At 39.7% G+C, this 24,203-nt stretch overlaps 2 protein-coding genes across 2 annotated transcripts; one reads left to right on the top strand and one right to left on the bottom strand.

Annotated features, from left to right (window-relative positions):
• Nucleotides 1-4,025: 4,025 nt before the first annotated feature.
• LOC149815786 (beta-glucuronosyltransferase GlcAT14A-like) lies at nt 4,026-15,546 on the bottom strand. The gene is made up of 4 exons (XM_089988398.1): nt 14,941-15,546; nt 5,442-5,517; nt 5,243-5,358; nt 4,026-5,161 (listed from the first exon to the last, which is right to left on the bottom strand). The coding sequence occupies exons 1-4, from the start codon at nt 15,515-15,517 to the stop codon at nt 4,647-4,649; spliced, it is 1,284 nt and encodes a 427-aa protein (XP_089844524.1). The 5' UTR covers nt 15,518-15,546; the 3' UTR covers nt 4,026-4,646.
• A 6,550-nt stretch (nt 15,547-22,096) lies between these two features.
• PMD2 (Tropomyosin-like protein) lies at nt 22,097-23,985 on the top strand. The gene is made up of 2 exons (XM_089989064.1): nt 22,097-22,189; nt 22,500-23,985. The coding sequence occupies exon 2, from the start codon at nt 22,518-22,520 to the stop codon at nt 23,718-23,720; it is 1,203 nt and encodes a 400-aa protein (XP_089845190.1). The 5' UTR covers nt 22,097-22,189; nt 22,500-22,517; the 3' UTR covers nt 23,721-23,985.
• The last annotated feature ends 218 nt before the right edge of the window (nt 23,986-24,203 follow it).

The raw sequence follows: 24,203 nt of genomic DNA, 5'->3' as shown, positions 1-24,203 counted from the left end.
TCGCTAATCAGCTGTCCCAAGGGCTAGGCACCCTTTTGGTTACTTTATAGAAAGCAGGAGAGTTCTTGTGGACAGTTTGCACTTTTGATCATTGGTAGGAACTATCTCTGCCCCTGCCTCCCTGCAAGGTAAACCTTGGGTGGGGTCACAGACACCCAAGCCCTTATGGAGCCCACCAGTTAAAGGCACCCGCACACCCGCTGAGAGTCGAACCTAGGATGAAGGGGTCAGCACCTTCACCTTAAGCCTGCTGCCACTCGGGGTGGGTGACTGCTCTTTTTAAGGTTACAAAGGCCTTTATGACCATCTATCCTTACTCAAGATCGACGGTGGGGGCGTCTTACCAATCATTTTTAAGGCCATTCAATCATAGTAGGCGTCAATCTTAAATTAAGATGATTTATGGGTGTTAGGTCAGCCCTTAACTGAAGGGAGTTCCCACTTCCCCAAGAAGCTAAGGGAGTCCTTTGGTGCGTGAGCACTACAACTAGCAACAAAAAAATTCTCTTATTAATGAAAGATGTGGGAACCTCAGAAGAGAAAGCAAGTGGTTGTATTAATAAACCTCTCTCTCTCTCTCTCTCTCTCTCTCTCTCTCTCGTATCGACATCCACAAATTGGTTAACTTAGTCCCGCTTAGATCCAATGAACTTTTGGGTTATTTCCAAAAACAGTTAGTTTTTTATATTTCAGATTCATACCTAGAAATTTTGGTAATTCAAATGCATACCCTTTTTATTCTACGGTTAACTAGAATCATACATGGGGTTAGTTTCCAAGGAGACAGTTCATATTTTTGCCTCAAAATCTTCATGTTGCCCTCATAATTATTGAAAAAAATCAGTTTTACCCTGAACAAGTGTTTCCCTGTTTCTCCCATCCCCTTTATCGTTTCCTTTGTTTTTAATATTTTCATTTCTAAGATCCCAAACAATCTTATCCCTCCACAACGCTCTAGGGCATTCTGGTAGAACTGAAGTTGAGTAAACAAATATAATTGGATCTGGATCAACATCCATAAACTTACTCGTTTTCAATTTTTCTTATGCACATCAAAATGTTTTTCATGTTTTGAATAAACCCAAAGCTAGGGATGCAAACAGATCGGATATGGGTCTGGTCAAGCTCAACTAGAGACTAAATTCAGATTTCAAAGTAGATTGGTTTTTATATCTAAATTTGTCATGGTATCATGCGAGAAGCCTAGATACAAATGTGATATGATAACTTTTGGTATTGGATCTGCCAAAAAATGAGCTAAATTACATCGATTTTCATGTGGAACATGTAAAACAGGTTAGGTAAGACTCATTCCCAACCTAGTTCGATACATTTATTTACCCTGTTCTAACAAGGATTCGGCTTGACCCAAGTACGCTTTGTTCCAATATGAATCATTTTGTCATATGTTATCTGGCTTAATAATACTCCCACCCATTGCATCCCTACCCAACACCACGTCTCAAATCCTACAACAAGATTGGCCATTAACAGATCCACAACACCACTTGAGATTAGAGATAGATCCATATCCAAATCTAGATCCACTCCCTAAATGCATGAGCGAGCGAGAGGGAAAGTGAATCATGGGTTGTTGATAAATGGAGAGAGAGAAGGGGGGGGGGATTAATGAGGGCAAATCGGATAAAGAAAAGAGATACTAATGAGGGTAAAATGAGAGAGAATGGTGGGTCGTTTGTAGAGAGAGAGAGAGAGATTAATGAGGGTAAAACTGGTACAGGTTAGAATTTATTGATTATTAACTATAGTTAAGGGGAACATAGTTAACATAGGTATGCATTTGAACAACTAAGGATAAAAATAAGTATGCATTTGAATTACGGATTTTCTTGGGTGGGAATCTGAAATATAAAAAAAAATTATTGGATACGTTTTTGTAAATAACCCTAAACTTTTTACGTGATTATGATTGAATCTCTTTGTGATATCATTATAACCATTGGTTGCCCTTTTGTGATTGATTGAATGCAAAGACCTAGCTGTCATGAATAATTGTTGAACTGATCTCTTAGTTAAGCTCTAGTACCACTTAATATATTTCCCAATCTTATTAGGGTTGAAAAGAAAAGCAAGGGAAATATGTAACGATCGGCTAGTTTGAGAAAACCCAAAACCTCCAAGCATCTTCACTATATTTTTCCCACTTTAGTAGCTGCTTTGATTCATGCAGCTACTGCAGTAACAGTAGGCGTTTTCACAATGGTAAGTAGGGCTGGTAAACGAGCCCAACAAACCAAACAAGGTATGCTCGAGCTTGGTTCGATTACCAATGGACCAAGCTCGTGACTCGGTTCATGCTCGTGTTTAGCCAAGCCAAGCTCAAGGTTGGCTCATCCATGAGCAAGACGAGCTGGCTAGTGTAAAAAAATCCTTGCTAATTATACATTGAATGTAAGTATTTATATATTACACTTGCAATATATATTTTGTATTTGAAATTTAATAGTTCATATTTTACATGCATATTTCTCTTTATGTGTTGTGTACATTCTTTTCATCCTTCTCTTTATCTATTATACTTGAAATATATATCACACTAAAAATATATATTTGTATCTATATATACGAGTTTACCTGAGCCGAGTTGAGCCAAACACCCTGTGTTCAGGCTCGACTCGTTTAAGCTAAGCGATCAGGTTGTGACTTGGCTCACCGGTTATATGAACCGATCATGAACGAGTTTATAACGAGATGTTCAGTTCATTTACCAGCCCTAATGGTAAAGTAAGGTGATCCAATTGCCAACGTACCTGGTTTTGCGACAGGCTTCACACACTTGTGAATAGGAAAACAGGCAAAGAAAGCTCAAAATTCAAAGAAAGAAAGCTCTCACTTCACTGTGCAATCAACTATGTTCAAAAATGAAATATGTACGCATACAATGCGCTCCCTTCCATGAGGGAAGTCACTTTGCTTCAGAGAGTTGCAAAAAATTAAACCTAAATATAGAGAGATTTGGGAGCTTATTAGAGAAAAATGTACATAAAATCAGCTGGACTACAGGCAGCTTCATTACTTTGAAAATTCAAAGATTAGTCCTTCTTCCTTCTCCCGAACCACGGGAGCGCCTAGCGCCCGGAGGAGCAAAGCTCATTTTCCTTCCTGGGTAAAGCGGCGCATAAAAAAGGGTTGGCCCTTCCAAAGTCCGGTTCCTTCGCGAACCAAGTTTGTCAAATCACCTAGTAGATGTGCCATGAAAAATTTGAACGGTGGGTAATTGGCTATAAGAAGCGTTCTTCCACTTTTTCAATGCACATGTTTCTGAAGGAAATGAGGAAGTAGCGCTCCTTATAACCAGAGAATCTTCCATGAAGTGGGAAAGGCATGAGCTGGTGGGTTTTCCCACCTTCAAAGAACCCAACAGCAATAGATGGGAATGGGATGATCTAGCAGCTTTTAACTCACCTCACCCTTTTTCCCGTCATTTTTTGGTCATGTAAAAACATTTTCACCCCTCCGCCGGCTGGCGGCTGTATGGGGAACAAGCATGGGAAAAGATTGTATACACATGAAGGGCCACTAGAATAGGAGAGCTGGAAATATGAGAACTAGAGAATGCTTTTTTTTTCTTAGCAAATCCAACTTTGCAGATGCATTCAGCATGGTCCATTTGTTAGGAATCAACTGTTGGATCATGTTTTTTCAACAAAAAAAAAAAACAGATGCTTGAATATTTATGAAAATTCTGAGCCATCAATTTTCAAACCTTAAAAATTTCTGCTTATGCTTCAAGCCTTAAAAAATCCTGCTTATGCATCCCAATCAGAAAATTCAAGAGCTGGTCCCTTTAAAACTAAGCATGTAGATAATATCAGCATGGTCAGATTGGAAAAAACACACAGAAATCCATGAAAATCGTGTTTAACACTTTAGTTCTCATATTTTAGTGGCCCTACACATGAATATCTCTTGATGTAATCCATCTTCTCCACTAGAAGCATCTTGAAGAACATCTATACAATCAGATCCACAAAAACTTAGGTGTGTATCATCCAAATTGAATATAGAAACTTGTGCCAACAGAGCCATTTTTCAACAGTCTACAGCAGTTTTCTTATGAAAATCCTGTCACATGTTTTACACCCGCCATATGAAAAATTGAACAATGAAACTTGTTTGAGGTTTGATACCTGCCAGTAACATGTACAAGGAAACAAGCACATCAGAAACAATACTCGTACATTTCAAAAGGACGAGTGTTAGCGTCTCATGTATTGCTTTCTCCAATAACTGTTCTATACATCAAAGAGGGGGGAAAATGTCAAAATTTGCGATAAGATGGCGTTTATCCCAGAGGCAAACAGAACAGTTTATTGGATCGACTTGGGGCCTCTCCAGAGCCAAAGAAGGTGAAAAAAAAAGGTGGGGGGAAAATCAAGCCACTAGTCTCAATCCAAAAGAATTCACCATGATCATCTCTACCACGACCTTCCTCATACACCAACCAGTAAAAGATTATAAAGACCCAATGAGTAATGCAAGAAGTGCCTTGATACACAAGATTGATGTATCCTCTTATCCATTCAGGCAGATCCTACAACAACCTTGTTGGTTTGATGAAGTTGGTCGGTTTCTCTTAATGTCTAAACTGTGCAACCAGCTCTAAAACCTCAAAGAAATGCAAGTCACTTGCACTGGCTTGATTGCCACGTCTCGTTAGTGATCATCCCTGATATCAAGTCCCCCAATCTCTTTGCCTGAGGCCCTGGCTTGAGGACATTGATGCTCCCCCACTTTGAACATGGATCTGTCCACCCATTTATTTTACCAAGGCACCATCCACCAGGAACGACTCCATGCCACCGACGCTTGAGAATCTTGTCATCCACCAATTTCAGCACAGGGTCATCTTCAGCAAAACATCTGGCAAAAGCTGCACCACTTTCCACTATTTCTTCATAATCTGTGAGGTTGAGGTTTCGTGGCTCCGGCTGTGGAGGAGTGTCCCAGACCAAGTAACGAAGGTCATTGTTCACAGTTGTATTTTGGAAGTGTGGAGAGTTGCAGATGACACTATGGAAATAACCCTCTTGAGATATCACGACATTGGTGAAATACAGTAGCAGAAGGCGAGGAAGGTTATCCCATCCCAACACACAAAATTCAATGAATGATCGGCTAAGAATGGTCCAACGAGATCCTGTTAGAGAGAGAGTCTGCTCAGTATATCTCCAAAATAACAGAGGTAGAAAGAGGAAGATGGGTACCAACCCAGATTCACCTGTGAAGAACTTGAAAGCATCTGGCTTTGGCCGCTTTTGTGTTGCATAAAATATTGGGGGCTTACGTAATAAATAAAGACCTGGGTCCACTATAATTGGGTTTGCCCTCTGGTACCTGCAGGGAATAATTATAAATAACATGAACTCAAAGTGTAACTGCAAAGAAAGACAGAAGTTCCAGCAACATTTTTCACATACTCTTTCCATCCAAGGTCACTGGTGTGGTCGATAAAGTTGAGGTCTCTTCTTATAGAAGAGAAGGCATGAAGCAAGTCTGCAAACCAAAACAGTAATCAACTCATCTTTTTACTGCTAAGATTGGGAGTAAAAGAATGATCAAAACCAATAATAAGAGGCAAACAACTAAGGGTAACAGACAGACACAAACGTCAAGTCATATTTCATATGTCAGTTTTCTAAGGTTTAATATACCATATTTGTTTAAATGCACTTCAAAGGTTTAAGTTTTCTCTCCCACATTTCCTTAATGTTTTGATTTGGGGAAGCCCCAAGCCTGCATCATATTTCCCAGCTTTAGTAATAAAGCAAAAAATGTACATGGAAGAGGGATGACTATACTACATTATAAAAAACAAAAGACGAGGAACTGAACACTACACAGAATGACACGAAAAGCAGAAATTTTCCAGAGTGGTGGTGTATGTGTTCAGAGCATTGAGAAAAACTTCAAAGATTAAACCTCAGATGAGAAGCACACTTCTACAAACACTGTGAGGCTGTTCACTCTACCTAGCCTCTACAAGGCACCATTTTAGACCATGACTCAACTGCATTTATATTTCAAAGTTGTTTCTAAAAAATATGCATATGCTAGTAAATTGTAGTTGCCTGAAAATATACTATAGTTGCAAAATTAGGGCCTCAAGTAATGGGATAAGCCAATGGATTGAACCTCAGATGAGGTTGGGAACAAATATAGGAAAAGTGGCCATCAACTGTGCCTGAAACACTCAATCCACCAGGCTTATTACCCAAAAATATGTAATACCCGCCACCAGTGTTATTAAAAACGCGCCTCAAGGCGCAAAAAGCGCGCCTCGCCTCGAGGCGAGGGCCTTTTCGCCTTGAGGCGCACTTAAAAAGTGTAAAACCCTCAAGGCGTACGCCTCATGCGCCTTGAGGCATACGCCTTGAGGCGTACACCTTGAAGTGAGGCACGCAATTGAAAATCGGATGGGCCCGGACCTGAGTCCGACCCGGACCCGTATGCTCGAAGGTTCGAGAGAACCTGCGTCTTTAAAAAAGACACAGGCACCTCTCTCGAACCTTCTCTCTACTCCGTCCCCTCTCTCGAACCTTCTCTCTCCACTTTGTCCCCTCTCGTCTCCCGCCACCGCCGGCCACCACCCGCCGCCGGTCATCGCCTCTTCCACCTTCTTCTTTCCTCTGCTGAGAAGGCGTCGGTGACCCGCCAGCCACCATCGTCTTCTTTTCTCTGTTGCGAGGGCGCCAGCGACTCACCGCCACCGCCGTCCGTTCTGGCGACCTCGGCCGACATCCCCGACGCCGCCTTTTCTCTGTGTTTTCCGGTGACGTCGAAGTCTCCGACACCAGGTAAACCCTCTTTTTTACTTCTTCTCAGTGAGGGGTTGACCGACAAGAGGCAGAGCCCCCTGTCGTCGCCTCTCATCGGCAGGGGGTTACCCCCTCCTCTGCTTTTCTCTCTTGATCGACCGACAGGGGGGCGGAGCCCCCTATCGTCGGCAAGACCCCTGCCTTTCTTTTGGGATCGACCGACAGGGGGGCAGTGCCCCCTGTCGTCGCCTCTAGTGGGCAAGGGGTTCCCCCCTCTGCTTTTCTCTCTTGGTCGTCCGACAAGGGGGCACCTGTACTGCTGTTTTTAGTGAAAGCCTTCACTGTCTTTCCAGTGGATTCTCAACGGTGCCGTTTGTGAAAGCTATTGATGATGTTATGGAGTTTATTTCGTACCGGTATGTGTTACCGGTAAGCTGGTGGAAAATACGACGTGCACGTTTGGGTTGTCAACCTCCTTCGAGAGTTGGAGTACATCCGAAACCACATAGTAACAACTTTCCCTACGCCACCATGTGGCCCATCCTCGCCAAAGCTAGCCGCGACCTATTACTGCTGCCCTGTGGCGAAAACACACCGGGCATCAACTACGCTCACTTCGCCAAAAACATCAACACCGGCTGACTCTGCCTCTTGCGACTGGGCCTCACATTCTCTGACGAGAACGGCAACCTCCCCACCCACCCCACACCGGCCAGAAGTTAGTCTGGGAGTTCCACGTCAAGGTCGCCAACTCCCCAAACGAGATCAATGCTGACTTGCGGCAGTATCTGACAAAGTGTGGCATCAATGTCGACGTTAACCTGTAGAACAGTATCGACCATAACGTCCTCAGCCCCCAGTTCAGGTGGTCGGGCTTGTTCATGAAGGACCGCATCACGTGGGTGGTGTTAGGGACGGCCTTCAACTTCTGTTGGATGTTGAAGGTCGTCCGGGGGCACGTGTGTAACACACTGCAAGGGTTCCTAAGGTATGTGAGATTCTTCTTCCCAAGGTTTACTAAAGCATTTCTTATTTATTTATAATTTTAGGTAATTTTTACAGTTTTTTAAAATAAAAAAAAAATAGGTGTACGCTTTGCGCCTCGCCTCAGATTTTGGTGGAGCGCCTCGCTACGCCTCAATGCTTTTCACAACACTGCTCGCCACAAAATTCAGAGAACATCATTGAGGGCCCACGATGAAAGTAAATATTTGAAGCTTCAGGAGTATACAAGAAAAAAATCATTTTCCTATTTATTCTATGAAATATAACCCAACACTTGGAACAACATAAACCTCCAAGCTGCTGCATAAGAGTAACTTATGCAACTCCACTTATTACTGGATCTCTGAAGATAAGCTTCATGTTTTCCAACCACCTTGCTATGCAAATGCAACGCATATTCTAAATAATATTTTTTTGAGAAAATATTACAAAAAATTTATGTAGCACAATACCCTTTACCAAATTGAATTATATCAATCAAGCCCTGAAAATAAGGTTAATCCAAACTATTCAAGACACAGCAGGGTCACAGCATCTTTCCCAAAAAAAGAGAAGGGTACAAACCATACAATTGTCAAAAAATACGAATAAAAAGGGATGACGCATGAGGAGTTGGAATCTAAAACAGACATACAATAAATCCATCCAAGAAAGTCCCCGAGTATGGTGCAGCTGAATTCAAGCCTTATTAGGAAGCATAAGTTTTTACTTCTAACAAGTATCTAAAGATACCAAAGCTCCAACCATTTGACCTATAACCATTAATATAAGTTTTTACTTCTGACAAGTATCTAAAGAAGATAGTGTCACTATTGCAACGAACCGAGTCGCATCAAACATTTTTGCCCGAAGAGGAGAAAAGAGAAAAAAAGAGTGGCATTTGTGGGACCTTCATTTGAGAAAAGTGGTGTTGATAAAGGCTCCAAAAGCATTGCATCAATGTCTCTTTCCCAACTAATGGAGGCCCTATAACTACTTTTCAAGAACCAATCATCTTCACTCTCCAGTGGCACAGTGTCCACATGCATTGATCCCGTTTTCTTGGATTCTTGATTTCAACTTGTCATTCCATATGACTCCTAATGAGTCCATACTATCTAAATGTTATGATAATCCTAATGATTCTTATGTGTCCACCGCCGATGAAACTTTCTTAAAAATCAAAAGCTTGGTACTTATGAATGATTTTTCTAAAAATACTCAAAACTTTTATGTTATAAATGTTAGAGTAGTGTCAAACTTGAATTTAAATCTTTTATTGATTTCTCAAATGACCGACCATGGATGTAGGATCACCTTTTCACCTAGTGGTGGCTTGGTGCAGGATCTCTAGTCCGAGAGGCCAATTAGGTGAGGCCATAGAAGAGGGGATCTCTACTTCATAGACAACTTATACTTACCAAATCAAACATCTTTTAACTGTCGAAAAGAAAGATATAAGAGATTAGGACATCCAAGTAAGACTAAATTATTTTTGTTTTTGTTTCTTGAAAATTATAATGAAAAGGATTTGGTCTATAAAGATTGTATTCTTGAAAAAATGAAATTATTACCTTTTGGACCTAGAATTTTTGTTTTTAAAGAACCTTTTGAATTAATACATTCAGACGGGACCGACACCGGTAATGTCTAAATGAGGAGTTTCATATTATGTTATATTTGTTGATAACTATAGTAGGTACACTTGGATATATTTACTTTGACTCAAATCCGAAGTACTTACTTATTTTCAAAAATTTCACAAACTTGTTAAAAATAATTCAAAGCAAATATCAAAATTTTTTTATCTGACTAAGAGGGAGATTTTTTATCTAATGATTTTAAAAACTACCTTGACCATCATGGAATCATACATCAAAGATCTTGTCCTAAAACTACATAACAAAATGGCCTAGCTGAAGGAAAACATCAGCATATTATTGAAACAACAAGGACATTGCTTATTTCAAATAATGTCCCTAAAACTTTTTTAGCTGAAGTCGTTGTTATGGTGGTTTATTTAATCAATAGAATGCCTTGATCTACTCTTAAAATTATTTCACCTATTGAAAAATTGTACAAAATTTCTCCCAATTACAAAAGGTTAAGAGTTTTTTGTTGCAAATGTTTTGTCTTTACCAACAAAAAATGATAAACTTTCTGCAAAAGTTATTACTTGTATGTGTTTGGGATATGCCGAAAACCAAAAAGGATATATATGTTATGATATCAAAAAAGATAAACTTTATGTCTCAAGAAACATTACTTTGCTTGAAAATGAAAATGGATATGATAAAGTTGAGTTTAAGGAAAATTATGAGTATTCTTTTCTTTTTGATCTAGTCAATAAGCACGATGCCAATATTGATGATGATGATCATGATAATGATGCACATGAGAATGACAAATAATGGCATTCATGATAATGATGGGAATAAGAATTATAATGATGATACTCAAGATATTGACGTACATGAAAATATGGATGAATCCCATAATGGCATCGTGTTGATGATCATCCTCTATGTGCCTTAGAGAAATATTCTCAAAACCAAAACTTAGATCAACCTAGCATTAGAAGATCAATAAGGATATCCAAAGTACCAAGTAGATTTGTGTCCTATGAATCATTTGAACCTAAATATAGATCGTGTCCCATGGTCATTCACTCAGTCATATGTTGAATCATCTTCATTTAATGAAGCTAAGAACCACCAAGAATGGATTGAGGCTATAAATAACAAATTAGAATCCTTAGAAAGGCTAAAACTTGAGAAATTTAATCATTACCCTTAGAAAAAAAAAAACCCATAAGATGTAGATAGGTTTATAAAGTCAAGACCAAGTCTGATGAATCACTGGAAAGATACGAAGAAAAAATATTAGCTAAAGGATATGGTCAAGATATGAAATAGACTATCAAGAAACCTTTGCCCCAATAACTAGGATGATCACTCTTATAACATTTATAGGCATGACCTCGATTAGGAAGTGACCTATTTATCAAATAGATGTAAAAAATGTCTTTCTTAATGAGAATCTTAATAAAGAAGTTTATATAGAACCCCCTCTAGGATTTGAGTTGGCACATGGAAAGGTCATACGCTTGCGTAAAGCCTTGTATGGCTTGAAGCAAGCTCCTAAGACCTGATATGATCGTTTCAGTAGTGTAATAGTTTAATTGCAATTTAAATCAGGTTAAACTAATATGACATTGTTTGTTAAGTCGTCTGATGCAGGTATGGTGATTCTCCTGCTTTATGTTGATGATATGATCATCACAAGTGGTGACATGCAGTGAGTTAGTCATATCAAAGATATCATTAAGGCTAATTTTAAAATGATAGATCTTGGCTTTCTTTGTTATTTTTTTTGTATATAAGTAGCATACTCACCTCGTGGTTATCTTTTGTTACAGACTAAGTATGCATCTGAGATAATAGTATGATCTAGAATTATTAATGAAAAAAGAGTTAATACTCCAGAGGTTATAAATGCAATAATAAAGAAAAACAGCATAGAACCTTTGGATGATCCAACTCCACATTGACAGTTGATCGGAGCACTAACTTATCTCTCTATTACTGGATTTGATATTACGCATGTCATTCATTCTGTTAGTCAATTTCAACATTCTCCCACTATAGTACATATAAGTATTGTAACGAGGAATATTAAATATATTAAGAATACTATTAATCATAGATTATTTTTATCATCCTCCTTTTCATTAGAAGTAATTGCTTGAAGATTATGTTGTGATAACAAAAGTGCAATTTATATCGCAGACAATCATGTGTTTCACGAAAGAACCAAGCATATAGACATGGATTGCCACTAGGTTCGTAAAGAGTTTTAGAAAAATATCATTTCATTGTCATATATGACATCAGAGTATCAATTGACGAACTTTTTCACCAAAGTTTTTCCTTCTCTTAGATTTTACTTTCTTCTTAGCAAACTCTCGGTTGTGACACCGTGAGTTTGAGGGGAGTGTTAAGATGTGTGTGTGTGTATATATATATATATATATATATATATATATATATATAGTAGAGTGTATTTTACGAAATATGTATTTTTTATTTATTTCTTGTCTTTTCTTTTTTTGTATCTTTAATGCCGTTCAAAGGGCATTTTTGTAAATCAAAATAGGCTAGTCAACTAGCCACTAGAGCTACCTAACGGCTAGTTGCTCTCTCCCTTGTGTATTTAAATGGGACTAAGTCCCTTGTAAGTGTATGCATTCTTTGTGCATTTGGTTATCAATAAAATATTTACTCTTTAAGAGTGTTTGTGTGTGCTCTCTCTTTGGTCCTTAGTGGCTCTTGTGCTTGTGCCCATAGTGGCTTTGTGTTTGTGCCTCTTGTGAGGTGTGTGGGCCCTTAACTTAATCCATTATAGTTCTTTGAGCATTCTAATGAATTTATCCATCATTGAATCACAACAGTGAAAATGAAATTGAGTAGAGATTCACCTAGATAAAGGGCCTTATTCTTTTCTCCGTTGATGGTCAAGCTGATATGCAAATGAAAATTTTATGGGACAACCACCTAGATAAGGAACTCCCTTTCTAGTTTCATAGTCAGGTTCATGTTTAGCCCCAGATGGGATTCAAGCCCCAGAACCCTTGGTCAGAATCAGAGTTACCGAAAGCGCCTAGGCAAAAGGGGAAGCGTGCTTCCCCGAAGCGTGAGGGGAAGCGTCCCTTTTTTTTGGGAAGCGTGCTTCCCTTTTATGGGAAACATGCTTCCCTTTTATGGGAAACACGCTTTCCATTTATGGGAAGTGCGCTTCCCCCACGCTTCCCCATTTTTTTCATTTTTTTTCCGCTTCCCCCTCGCTTCCGGTTCGCTTCCTAGGTCGCTTCCGAGACGGTTCGGGATTTTCTTCTAAGTGGTCCCACGCTTCCCCGCTTCCTAAATTTTTGAAAGTGCCTCGCTTCCCGCTCCCACTTCCTCGACTGGTAACTCTGGTCAGAATAGTGCAACTCTATCCAGTCCAGCTGTATGATTTGCACCTTGTCATAAAACACTCATTCCAACCAAGTATTTTCTTAGTTGTAAGCCAAAGGGCAGCAGCTATCCAAAACACATTATAATCTTTAATCTATGCCTTACAATCAATCAGATGATAAGGTACGAGTGGGTAATTACTAATGTTGCCTGTAGCAATCTCATTTTCAATCAAGTTAGAAACTCTCTATAAACTAGTCAGACTGATGTTTGATCACTCTCTATTCCAAGTATCATTCTAAAAACACCAAAAATTATTGGGATCTGATCCTCACTCCTCAGGCAATTGTAAAGAGCAAAATGCTAATAGAGATAATTGCTGTTTTCTAAATCTCCAATAGTATGTCAGTGTTGTGTTATATTTTTGTTTTGTTACAAGGGCAGTTTCTTTTATTCATTGTGCATATACCTTTTTATGTTGCGTAACAATCCAATGCACTCCCAAGTCATTGCACCATAATGCAGGCTTAAACAAGCAATAGAAAACCCTTGTGGCCTTATCTCGAAAACATCACCCTTGATTAGTCTACAATCTAGCTTCCAAGCTGCTGATAGATAAATAAAAGTGTGGAGTCCCATCTCTCTTTTGTCCTTTGGAGCACTAAAAACCAGTGAGGCTGAAGTTGGTTCACTATGCAGAGGGGAAAAGAATTCAATTAACAAGGAGTCACAACTCATATAAACTTATAAGCGTAATGACAAAGGAAAAACATAAGAAGCATCAAGAAAAGAAACCAAGAGCACCTCATCACCAGAGGTAATGTCAATCACAGGAAGCCCATCTTAGAAAAAGAATAAGTACATCAGAAACCCAAGCAAAACAGTAAATTCAGACATGGCCAATGATAAAGCAATGTCACAGACCTCAGGAAAATTTCAACAAGGAAAACTTTGCGATAAATTTAAAAATTTCATATTTTCTGGAAAATCATGGAAAATATAGGCATCTTTAAAATTAAAAATATAAAAAACATATAAAGAACTGAAGAAAACTATTTAAAAACTTAAGTATTTTAATCATGTTAATATCATGACAAAAACACAATAGGCATTCTGCAAACATTTTTTTTTCTGGGAATGTATTGACTTTTGAAAATGTCATAATATTGGTATATTTTCCAAATGCTGCCAATGTGATCAAGCATCTCAATTGTGCTAACGAAATTCCTACCAAGGCATCCATTCTTGAAAACAAGATAAACTAAGCCAACAATCCCATGCACGCTATCCCCTTTTGTTTTTTATCTAATAAATGAGCAAGAAAAACTATATATGTTAATATGTTATGCAATCCAATTCCTTCCTAGACAAGGCCCATTCTGTGGATCAAAATGCGCATGAATTGGTTGATAATCTATTCATTTGATCAAATCAGTTCATGCTAAAAAGAACTAGAGAGTGATATACTCTGATCTTTTACTCCTATGCTCACATTACATGGATTTAAAAGTATATGCATAAGTAACAGAAACAAAAACTAAGAGGATAATTAGCTATATATTAACACGTGAAGCAAATCACTAACATGTTTGCATGATTCAATCCATCTGGATTTCGTAAATCAGAAAACTAAAGGGACAGGGAAGGCCTGTTCATGGGTTAATCCCTTATAGAGAATTTATAACCCGCCATTTAATTTTAAATGTGCATAGGCGGGTCATACATGAGAAATTCTACAGTCCAATCATGAATTTAATCACCATATTCCTCCAACACATAAGAATTTGCACATCCTAATCAATAATTTAGACATCATATGTCCCCAAATGGCATTACCATACATATTTTCTCATTCATGAACCAACGATACAGTGCACTTTTCCGGATACCATGTACTTTTCTCCATAAACAAATGGGAAATGCAAGTAATCTTCTATGTTCAAATGCACCCAGCAACACACATAATACTTTGATGCAATCTCATACCACTGCAAATTCCCTTTTTAAGCAGCAGAAGGGGGAAATTCCACCCAAAAAGAGAGATCCACGTTCACAATAACATTTCGCAACGAATGCCAGTTCGGCCGAATTTCACGCCGGTTTTAATCAAGAAAAGAGACCCAAAAGATCAAGATTCGCCAACTCGACTCCAACAATACATGAACCAAGAGAACTATGCCAAAAGATGAGAATAAGAAGAAGAAGTCGCAGAAGCCACTAACCGTCCTGCGTCACGATGGGATAATCCGAGGCGCTGAGCGTGACGAACCAATCCCAACCCCCATCGATCCTGAGCAGCACCGCGGCGCCGTGAAGCACGGCGGAGAGCGTCGACGACCCCATGTAATTGGAGGCGTCGGCCTTCCCGGACACATCCACATTCCCGAAGGCGCGAAAAACCCTAACGGAGCTGACGGCGATGGCCAATTCTTCGCGCTCGCTGCTGGGGGCGGCGGCGTCGAGATGGAGGAGGTAGCGGTTGCGGGGATGATAGACGGCCTTGAGGAGGCGGAAGACCTTGTCCTTGTCGCCGCGGCTGCCGGAGATCCAGTAAGCGAAGACGGGGGGAAATCCGGGGCCCTTGAGGACGGAGCCAGCGCGGATGCGGCAGGAAGACGACAACGAGCCCGCCATGTAACGATTGAACGCGGCGGAAGCGCCGTTGCTGGAGAGAACGGTGAGGAGCATCAGGAGGCAGACCAGAGATATGGACAGGAGAGGGAAGAGCCACCGCCTGTCCATACGCCACCTGGTGGTATTGCAGCACTTTTTGCTGATCATTATAGGTTGAGCTATCATCTTCCTTCTTTTTCTTCAACTCTGTTGGATCTTTGATCTTCCCCTTCCTCTTCCTCTTCCTCTTCCTCTTCCTCTTCCTCTTCCTCTTCCTGAAAAAAATCTAAATCAAGAATGGGGGTGGTGGTTGTGCTACCGTTGCTCTCCTTATTGCTTTTCTAAAGTGTTCATCTATCATAATGATGGATGGTGACATTTCATGTTGCACAACAAAACCACTCTAGGGTTTTAGAGTTGTTGTTTAAAACTAAATAAGAAAAATAGGTTTTTAAAGGTGTAAGCAGTGTTGTTCTCTCATTATTTTAAAATATCTTTTCTTATAAACAGTATGAACTTTTTTTTGATAGGCGTTAAGCAGACCCCTCTCAGTTATACAACCATACTATTGGGATTTGAAACTACAACGTCCCAACACGAGGTGACGTCAGAGTAGGGACGGCAGTGGACCGGGGGAAAGCTAGGCCCCGCCTCGTTTGGACCGGGGATGAAGGGTATGAAACGGGGATGGACCTGTACTTTTCCCCACCCTGCCCCGATCCCCGCCCCGACCACTTTTTCCCGCAATATCCCCGCCTCATCCCCGTTTGAACGGGGGATGAAGGACATGAAACGGGGATGAAGGCGGGGGTGGAGGACATGAAACGAAATGGGGATGAAGGCGGGGGTGGAGGATAAAATCCATCCCCATCGGGGGTGGAGGATAAAATCTTGAGACGGGGTGGGGGTGGAGACCTTGTCCGCCGCCCCGCCCCACTGCCATCCCTACGTCAGAGAGAGGTGTGAAGGTGATGGGAACCGGAAGCGCGCATGCAGACCGGATCGGGGCAGGGCCGTGCGTGGTCTGAGCTCCAAATTGATTTTTTTGTTTGAATCTGAATCAGGACCTGTTCTATATGCAAAACTGTGAGTTTGAAAGTTAAATCTATATCTACCGATTGCATGATACCATTAGTAATGTTTATCAAGGAATCAAACATTTATTGGCCAAAAATTGTGCAAAGCGGTTGATGCTTAAGAGAATTAAGGAGGGAGATAGATGCATTTTGAAAAGACATCATCTTTAATGCAGTGGCGCTTAGCATGCAGTTCGTAACTAATGATCATCCATCTCAACATTTATAGAGATGGAAATAAATAGGGATGGCAGTGGGGCGGGGCGGGGTGGGGGACAAGGTCTCCACCCCCGCCCGGCCTCAAAATTTTATCCTCCACCCCCGCCCCGCCTCCGCGGCGGGGATGGATTTTATCCTCCACCCCCGCCTTCATCCCCGTTTCATGTCCTCCATCCCCGGTTCAAACGGGGATGAGGCAGGGATATTGCGGGGAAAAGTGGTTGGGGCGGGGATGAGGCAGGGATCGTGGTGGGGCGGGGAAAAGTGCACGTCCATCCCCGTCTCCATCCCCGTTTCATACCCTTCATCCCCGGTCCAAACGGGGCGAGGCGAGGCGGGGCGGGGCCCAGCTTTCCCCCGGTCCACTGCCATCCCTAGAAATAAAGTAACTCAGACGATAAGGATAAGCAGATTTAATAAGATCAACATCATGCACAGAAAATGAGGAAAGATTAGAAACACAAAAACAGTAAAGATTAAGCTTTCCTTTTCTTCAAGATCTAATGATATTTTGGCGCCTTCTGTATTTTTGGAATTTATTTTTGGCACGCCTTCCTTCCGTATTGAAGTTGTTCTGGTGATGGAATGAAATTATCGAGTGGTGTGTGCCCTTTTTTATCACGGATTTAGGCTCATACTTAGCCGGACCACGTTAATCTTTTTTTTCTGAAAGGCAGGCTGAGGTTCATGCCCCCATCAGTTATTATTCAACTTACCACTGGGGTTTGAACCTGCAACATCCCACCATAAGGAGACGTGCAATGATAGTTGGTTGAGACCCTGACCACGTTGTCTTCTTATTTTTGTGTGTTTTTCTTCATGGTGCTAGAGAAAAATAAATTAAGATTTTTGTTTAAAAAATGATTGTATTATACGGTAAAAATGATATATTTTTTCTAAAAACTTCACACAGTTTATGATATCCTCTTCATATCCAATATTGCAAATAGCCAGTATTGGAATGTCTTGTTTTCCCTATGCATACATGTAATAGTATTGCAAATAGATAGTACGTGCACGACAGCATACGCCTAATTAAAATAAGGCTTGTACAATTTTTTTTACAAGCTTCATGAAGTTAGCATAAAATTATACGAGAACTTTCTATTAAACTTAAAAAAAATGAGAAAATCTGTATATATTTTATGCATACTTCCTCAAATCAGTCTATATTTTATGTATACTTTTTCATCCTTTGCTTATGTTCATTGTTTGCATGTTTAGGAGAAATAATCTATATTTCAATTGATTTTTATTCTAGATCACCCATTAAATCAATGTGCTTAGAATTTTAATGTAAGTAGTCAAAACATAGCATATAAGAAACTAAAAATGTGCAACCCTAAAGAGTGCAAAGCATGTTTATATTCTAATTTTGAAACTCATAAACGAGAACTCCGTAGAGGTTTTCGATTCTAACTTAAAATATGAAAGTTATAAGACTATGTATCATCTTCTCAGCGAATATAAAAACACAAGTTTTCAACATTGATTAGAGAGATACAAATATAAAAACATAGATTATGTTGCAAAAAATTGTTATATGTTTTGAAAAAAGTTTGCATATATAAGAGAAGTTCGTATGTGCGAAAGGTAAAAAGGTCTTTTCAAATTTTAGATATTTATGATTTTAAACATGAAGATAAATATTGATAATTGTAGGGTTTTTAGAAAAAAATACATCAAATTACCTGTATAGTACAATCATTTTTTGTTTTAGTTTGCTCGTATATTGATCTATATCAATGTTGTATCGGTATCGACCCTAAATCGTTTGGGTTGTTGATTCAACTGTATCAGTTGATATCGATTCGTTATATACCAACTAAAAAATAATATAATACTAGTATGTGTCAATCATAATGTGACATGTTAAAACTATTTAAAAGGTATTATTGGGTATTTTTATATTTATTGAAACTTATCGAAATCAACCCTAAATCATAACTAAATTAATATGTGTTGACCGATATTAACCAATATGCACCAATACTGATAACATTGATCTATAGCACAAATCTATCCCTCTTGTTCGACCTCTCCATATCTCTATCTAACAACACTTAATGTGTCAAACTTTGTCTCATTAAAACTCAATCAATCAAACTACCTAAGGTAGAAAACACAAGTTATGGCTTTAGTCGAAAAACAAGACTTCCAATGGGAGATGCCTTCTCCTTAACTAAGGATGGCAGTGGACTGGGGAAATGGGGCTTTGTCCCACCTCACCCTGTTTGGATCGGGAATGAAGGACATGAATTGGGGATGGAGGTTAAAATCAAAACCTATGCAGAAATGGAGGTGAGAATGGACTTCGGCTTTTCCTCACACTGCCTCATCCCCGATCTCCGCCTTGCCCCATTTGGAACGGGGATGGAGGACAAGAAACAAGGATAAAGGTGGGGATGAGAGCTAAATATCAAAGCTGGTGCAAGGATGGATGGCATGATTTTGAGATGGGGCAAGGGTGGAGACCTTGTCTCTCGCCCCAATCCACTGTCATCCTTATCCTCAACCTCTTATTACTGCGAGCAATGTTGTGATCTTGCCAAAGAGGTATGAACCCACAATATGTTGCTTGGTGAAGAGTTGGATCACCAGCATAATATTTGAAAGTGTGTTGGTATAGTCATCGGTCTTAATCACTAAGAGCAACATGGTGCAACCTGTGCAATGCTTTTGCTTAGGATTCTCAATGAAGGGAATTTTACCTTACCCAGATTCTATCCACTTCCCTTTTTCTTCACGTATATATCAAAAATTCAAGTCAGCTTGCGACAACCTTGCTGCAATTGAAAAGCCTGTCAATGACACTACCAATGTTAGTTTTTTTTTAGTTGTTACCATGCCTCAAGATTCAGATTCAAATCTAAAGTCATCCTTGTTGGCGAAAACTCTAAAATGTCAGGATAATCACTTTCACCTATCAAACTCCTCACAAGGTTGGGGCTGCACTCTCTTTCTAAGAGAAGATGGCACGACTAGAGAAGAGGTGGGGAAGAGAGAAAACATACATGATAGAGATAAGAAAGAAGAGAGGGAGAAAAATAAATGAAGAATGGAAAGGGGTTGAGGTGGTGTGAAAAGGAAAGAGGTGGGGCCACTTGGTTGTTACAACAAAAAATAGGACTTTTTAAAATACCCCCAAAAGCATCCTAAATTTCACACATTATCTATTCATAACCAAAATGCCCTTAATTGCACACATAATCATTTCAATGCTCTACCAATAAAACCAAATCCAACTCAGCATATACCCATCATATCCTTTTGCCAAAACACCCATGCCCTAAATCCTAAATTTTAGGCATGTCCTTTGCCAAAAAAGGCATAATCTTTCTTAAAAGGGTGACTATGTCCTTAAATTCCAATGGATCAGCCGAATCCAAACTGGACAGAACCAAGATAAAAATCTCAATGAGACCCAATCCCAATAAAATCTTGCGTGTGTATATATATATATATATATATATATATATATATATATATATATATATATATATATATATACAACAACAACAACTACGCCTCCATCCCAAAAAATTGGGGTCGGCGATATGAACCAAAAAAGAAAATCATTATGGGTCTTCCACATGAATCATTTTCCTCCAATCATTTATATCCAATGTCATGTCCTCTGTGAGGTTCAAAGCATTTATATCCTTTCCTATCACCTCCATCCATGTCTTCCTAGGCCTACCCCAACCTCTTTTAACTAATATATTTTTTCATTTCTCCATCCTTCTAACTGGAGCATTATTAGGCCTTCGCCGAATATGTCCAAACCACCGTAAATGATTCTCTCTCATCTTATTTTCAATGGGTGCAACGCCTACCTTCTTACGTATCTTCTCGTTTCGAATCTTATCTTTTATTGTATTTCCACACAACCATCTCAGCATACGCATCTCAGCTACACTCATTTTTTGAATATGATGTCTCTTGGCAGCCCAACATTTCGTACCATATAGTAAAGCGGGCCTAATAGTCGTCCTATAAAACTTTTCCTTCAACCGCAATGACATTCTACGATCGCACAACACTCCAGTTGCACTTTTTCATTTCATCCACCCAACTTTTATCCTATGATTTACATCTCCATCAATTTCTTCATACTTTTGAATGATAGATCCCAAATATTTGAAACAATCATCCACCGGTATTTCTTGCTCACCAAGCTTCACTACACTCCCATCACTACTTCGTTGCTTACTAAACCGACATTCCATGTATTCTATCTTACTCTTACTCAACTTAAAACCTTTTGCTTCCAATGTTTGTCGTCATAATTCTAACTTAGCATTAACCTCAGCTCTAGACTCATCAATCAAAACAATATCATCAGCAAACAACATACACCACAACACATTTTCTTGAATTGATCTCGTAAGCTCATCCATCACTATAGCAATATATATATACACACCACAATAAATGGTTTGAAAATCTGGGGCTTTACTCATTTGAATTTCACTTTAGCTATTGTTGTGATTCTCTATTATTTGTTTTTCTATTGTGTACCTTTTGCAGCCAATTGAGCCCTGTACCTCCTCTGAGATTGACTTGTTTTTTCCATGTATAAATTCAAGTAAGATCTGCTGATGTAACATTGAAATTGGAATGAAGAATATCTGTTGATACTGGATTTGATCAAAGAAGATTGAAAATCAAACTTTTTACATGTAAAAGTGCAAATGATTTAGATGGGACACTAACTCAGACATGGATCCAATATAAAACATCTAAGATTCATACAAAAATGATCCCAATGTGTACATCCAATTTTGATCTTAATTTCCTGTTGGTTATTTTTTACTAATCCATCTCCAAAAACAAAGTGTTCAATTCATATTGAAGATCCCACCAAACCCGATCCATTTGTAATCATAATATCATGATATTTTAAAAGGTTAATATTTGGTGCTATTGAAACCATTGATATGGAAATCGTAGGTTGTATTCAACACGTTTTGTTTGCCATGAATCAAATATTGGATTGTGTTATTCCAATCTAAAAATACTATTTTTTTTTTTACATTGATTTTTGAAGCCCTTAAAAAAACCTACTTACATGCCACAATAGCGTGATTTTCAAAACTCTATTTTCTACTAAACAATTCTTGTAGGTCACATTCATAAGTTTCAATCAACAAAAAATATATATAAAAAAAGAAGAAGGTGGTTTATGCTCAATAGTTCCGTGTCTTCGATAGAACCAAATATTAACCCTATTTTAAAATATCAATATATTTTTACCGTTCAAACAAGCGGCTAAAACATCAGTGATTTTTTCGAGATATTTTGAAAATATCGACGATATTTTTTACAATGCCCACAGGCGCCATCTTTCCGATGGATGGGTCCCATTCTACCGACGGAAAGAAATCCTACTCCGAACCAATAGATTGAAGAGGAGAATTAGGGCCTTCACTATATATTTCTCGGCGTCTGACCGATTTGAAGCGTGACGGCCGCGGGCGAAGGAGCGTCCGCGCGTTTTTGCTACGCGGAAAGAGGAGAGCAATCGAAGAAGAAGAAGAAGACGACGCAGACTCTCCTAATAGTAAGTAAGTCCACACTCTCCTTCCCTTATTCTTTATCAGAGTGAGAGAGAGAGAGAGAGAGGGAGAGATTCTAGTCTTCTTCTTGGTCGTCTTCTCTCTGTCTTTCCTTGTCGTCCGTTCTTTTCCCTTTTCCTTTATTGTGTTCTCTTTCTCTCTTTATTTCATTTTGTTTTTTCAATGATGATTTAGTATGCTTAGTGCAAAGTGCATCTTTGTTTTGATTTTCTTGGGTTCTAATTTGGTGTTCCCTTCTTCCGTTAAGTTTTTTTCCCTTCTTGTAATTTGCGTTCTTTCCCCCTTTTTGGTTAGTACGATATCTCTGCAACCATGAACGCTGAAGAGGTCACCAACGGCGGAAATGAAGGGATCGGAGAAGAAAACGTCATGAATTTGAAAGGTGGACTGTTCCCTATTGACCAAGTCCTCGCCCAAAGGGACCAAGAAATTGCGGAGTTGAAGAGGAAGATTTCCGCTCTTGAGGCCGAACGCGCCAATCTGCAAAGCCTGGTGGAAGAGCAGGCGTCGAAGATGATGTCCGCGATCGAGTCGAGTGATGAATCTGCGCGGAGGGCAGCGGAGGCGAGTTCGAGATTGGGGGAAGTGCTGGAGCAGCTTGACCAAGCTAACTACACCGTGAGCGACCTCGAGCAGGAGCAGAGGATGCTGAAGTCAGTGGCTTCGAGAGCGGCCGAGCTCGAGATCCAGGTCGTGCGCCTGCAGCACGATCTCTTATCCACCATGAACGAGAGGGACGAGATCGCAGAGGAGCTTCGGGGTCTGAGGGTTTCATTTCAGGATGTGCAGGAAACTTCTGATTCTAAGGATTCGGCGATCAAAGGTCTCGAAAATGAGCGGGATTCACTGAAGGACAGGGTGGAAGAACAGGGTCGCAGGTTGGAAGTTACCACGAGGGAATTGGAGCAGAGTTTATCTGTGTCTAAATTCAAGTTAGAAGAGGAGAAGCACGCAATTGATAAGGCTAACGAGAAATTGATATTCATAGAGAGCCAAATCGAAGTGCGGGAAGAGAAGATCAGGGCACTCGAAAGTCGTCTGAAAGAAAGCGAGATAAAGCGAGAACAGGCTGCCCAGGCGTGCATGGAGAAGGAAGCGAAGGTCGGCCAGCTGCAACGAGAATTAGATGAGTTGAGGTTGCAATTGGAGAAATCATTGAATGAAAAGAGGATTGTTGAGGAGCTATCTAAAGGGAATGAGATAAAACTGAAGGAAGAGAACGAAACGGTGGGGAAGAAATTGGATGTTGAGGTGGAGAGATTGAGGTCGAAGGAGATGGAGATGAAGGCTTTGGAGAGGGCAGTTGGCGACCTCAATTCAAGGTTGGAAGCAACTGAAGCCGAACGGAATAGCCTGATTGAAAAGATGGGATGCAGTGGAAATGGGGTGTCCAAGGAGATAGCTTACCAAGGAGTAGTTGGGAGGCTTCCATGGCCGGTTGCGGCAGCGGCATCAACTGGGACGGTGGTAGCTGCTGCCTTCATGGCTTATCTTAAGTATTCCAGGCAGAGGTAGGCAATTTCCTTCCCCTCTTCATTTTGTTCTTCTGAAATGTTGTTTTTTGGGAGTATTATCGTCTGTCTAGCAGTAGAGTGATCTTTATGATGGAAGAAAGGGTCACCCAGAAAATGTTTGACATTTTAGTTGAATGAAGATGTTGCTGCAACATATTTAGAATAGTTTTGGGAATGAAGGATGTTTTAAGAAGAATGCTTGACCTTATGGTTACTGCCATATCAGTTGATGATAATTAAATACTGTTTATGCTTCCTTTTATCAAGTTATGTCCAATTAGAGTTTTATTTGCAGATGATAGACATGTTTTCACTTTCTTTTGTCCCTTCTTGAATAAATTTGAACATGTTTGACTTGATTTTTGGTGAGAAAGCATATTGGAATTGATTCTTGGCGAGCACAAGAAGTTCAATGTGTCAAGAACTTTTATTATACAAATATGATAGTGCCATTTGGTTCATTGTCAAGGAGTAATCAAGTGAC

The sequence above is a fragment of the Nuphar pumila genome, chromosome 15, assembly GCF_984573655.1.
Source record: "Nuphar pumila chromosome 15, dmNupPumi1.hap1.1, whole genome shotgun sequence".
NCBI lineage: Eukaryota > Viridiplantae > Streptophyta > Magnoliopsida > Nymphaeales > Nymphaeaceae > Nuphar > Nuphar pumila.
The sequence above is the reverse complement of the archived record's forward strand: the minus strand, read 5'-3'. Positions and strand labels throughout refer to the sequence as shown.

Coding starts and splice junctions, on each gene's coding strand:
- LOC149815786 (XM_089988398.1), bottom strand. CDS start 15,517: ATGATAGCTCAACCTATAATGATCAGCAAAAAGTGCTGCAATACCACC. Junction 5,359..5,441: donor AGTGACCTTGGATGGAAAGA/GTATGTGAAAAA, acceptor TATTCCCTGCAG/GTACCAGAGGGCAAACCCAA. Junction 5,162..5,242: donor TGCTTTCAAGTTCTTCACAG/GTGAATCTGGGT, acceptor TCTCTCTAACAG/GATCTCGTTGGACCATTCTT.
- PMD2 (XM_089989064.1), top strand. CDS start 22,518: ATGAACGCTGAAGAGGTCACCAACGGCGGAAATGAAGGGATCGGAGAA.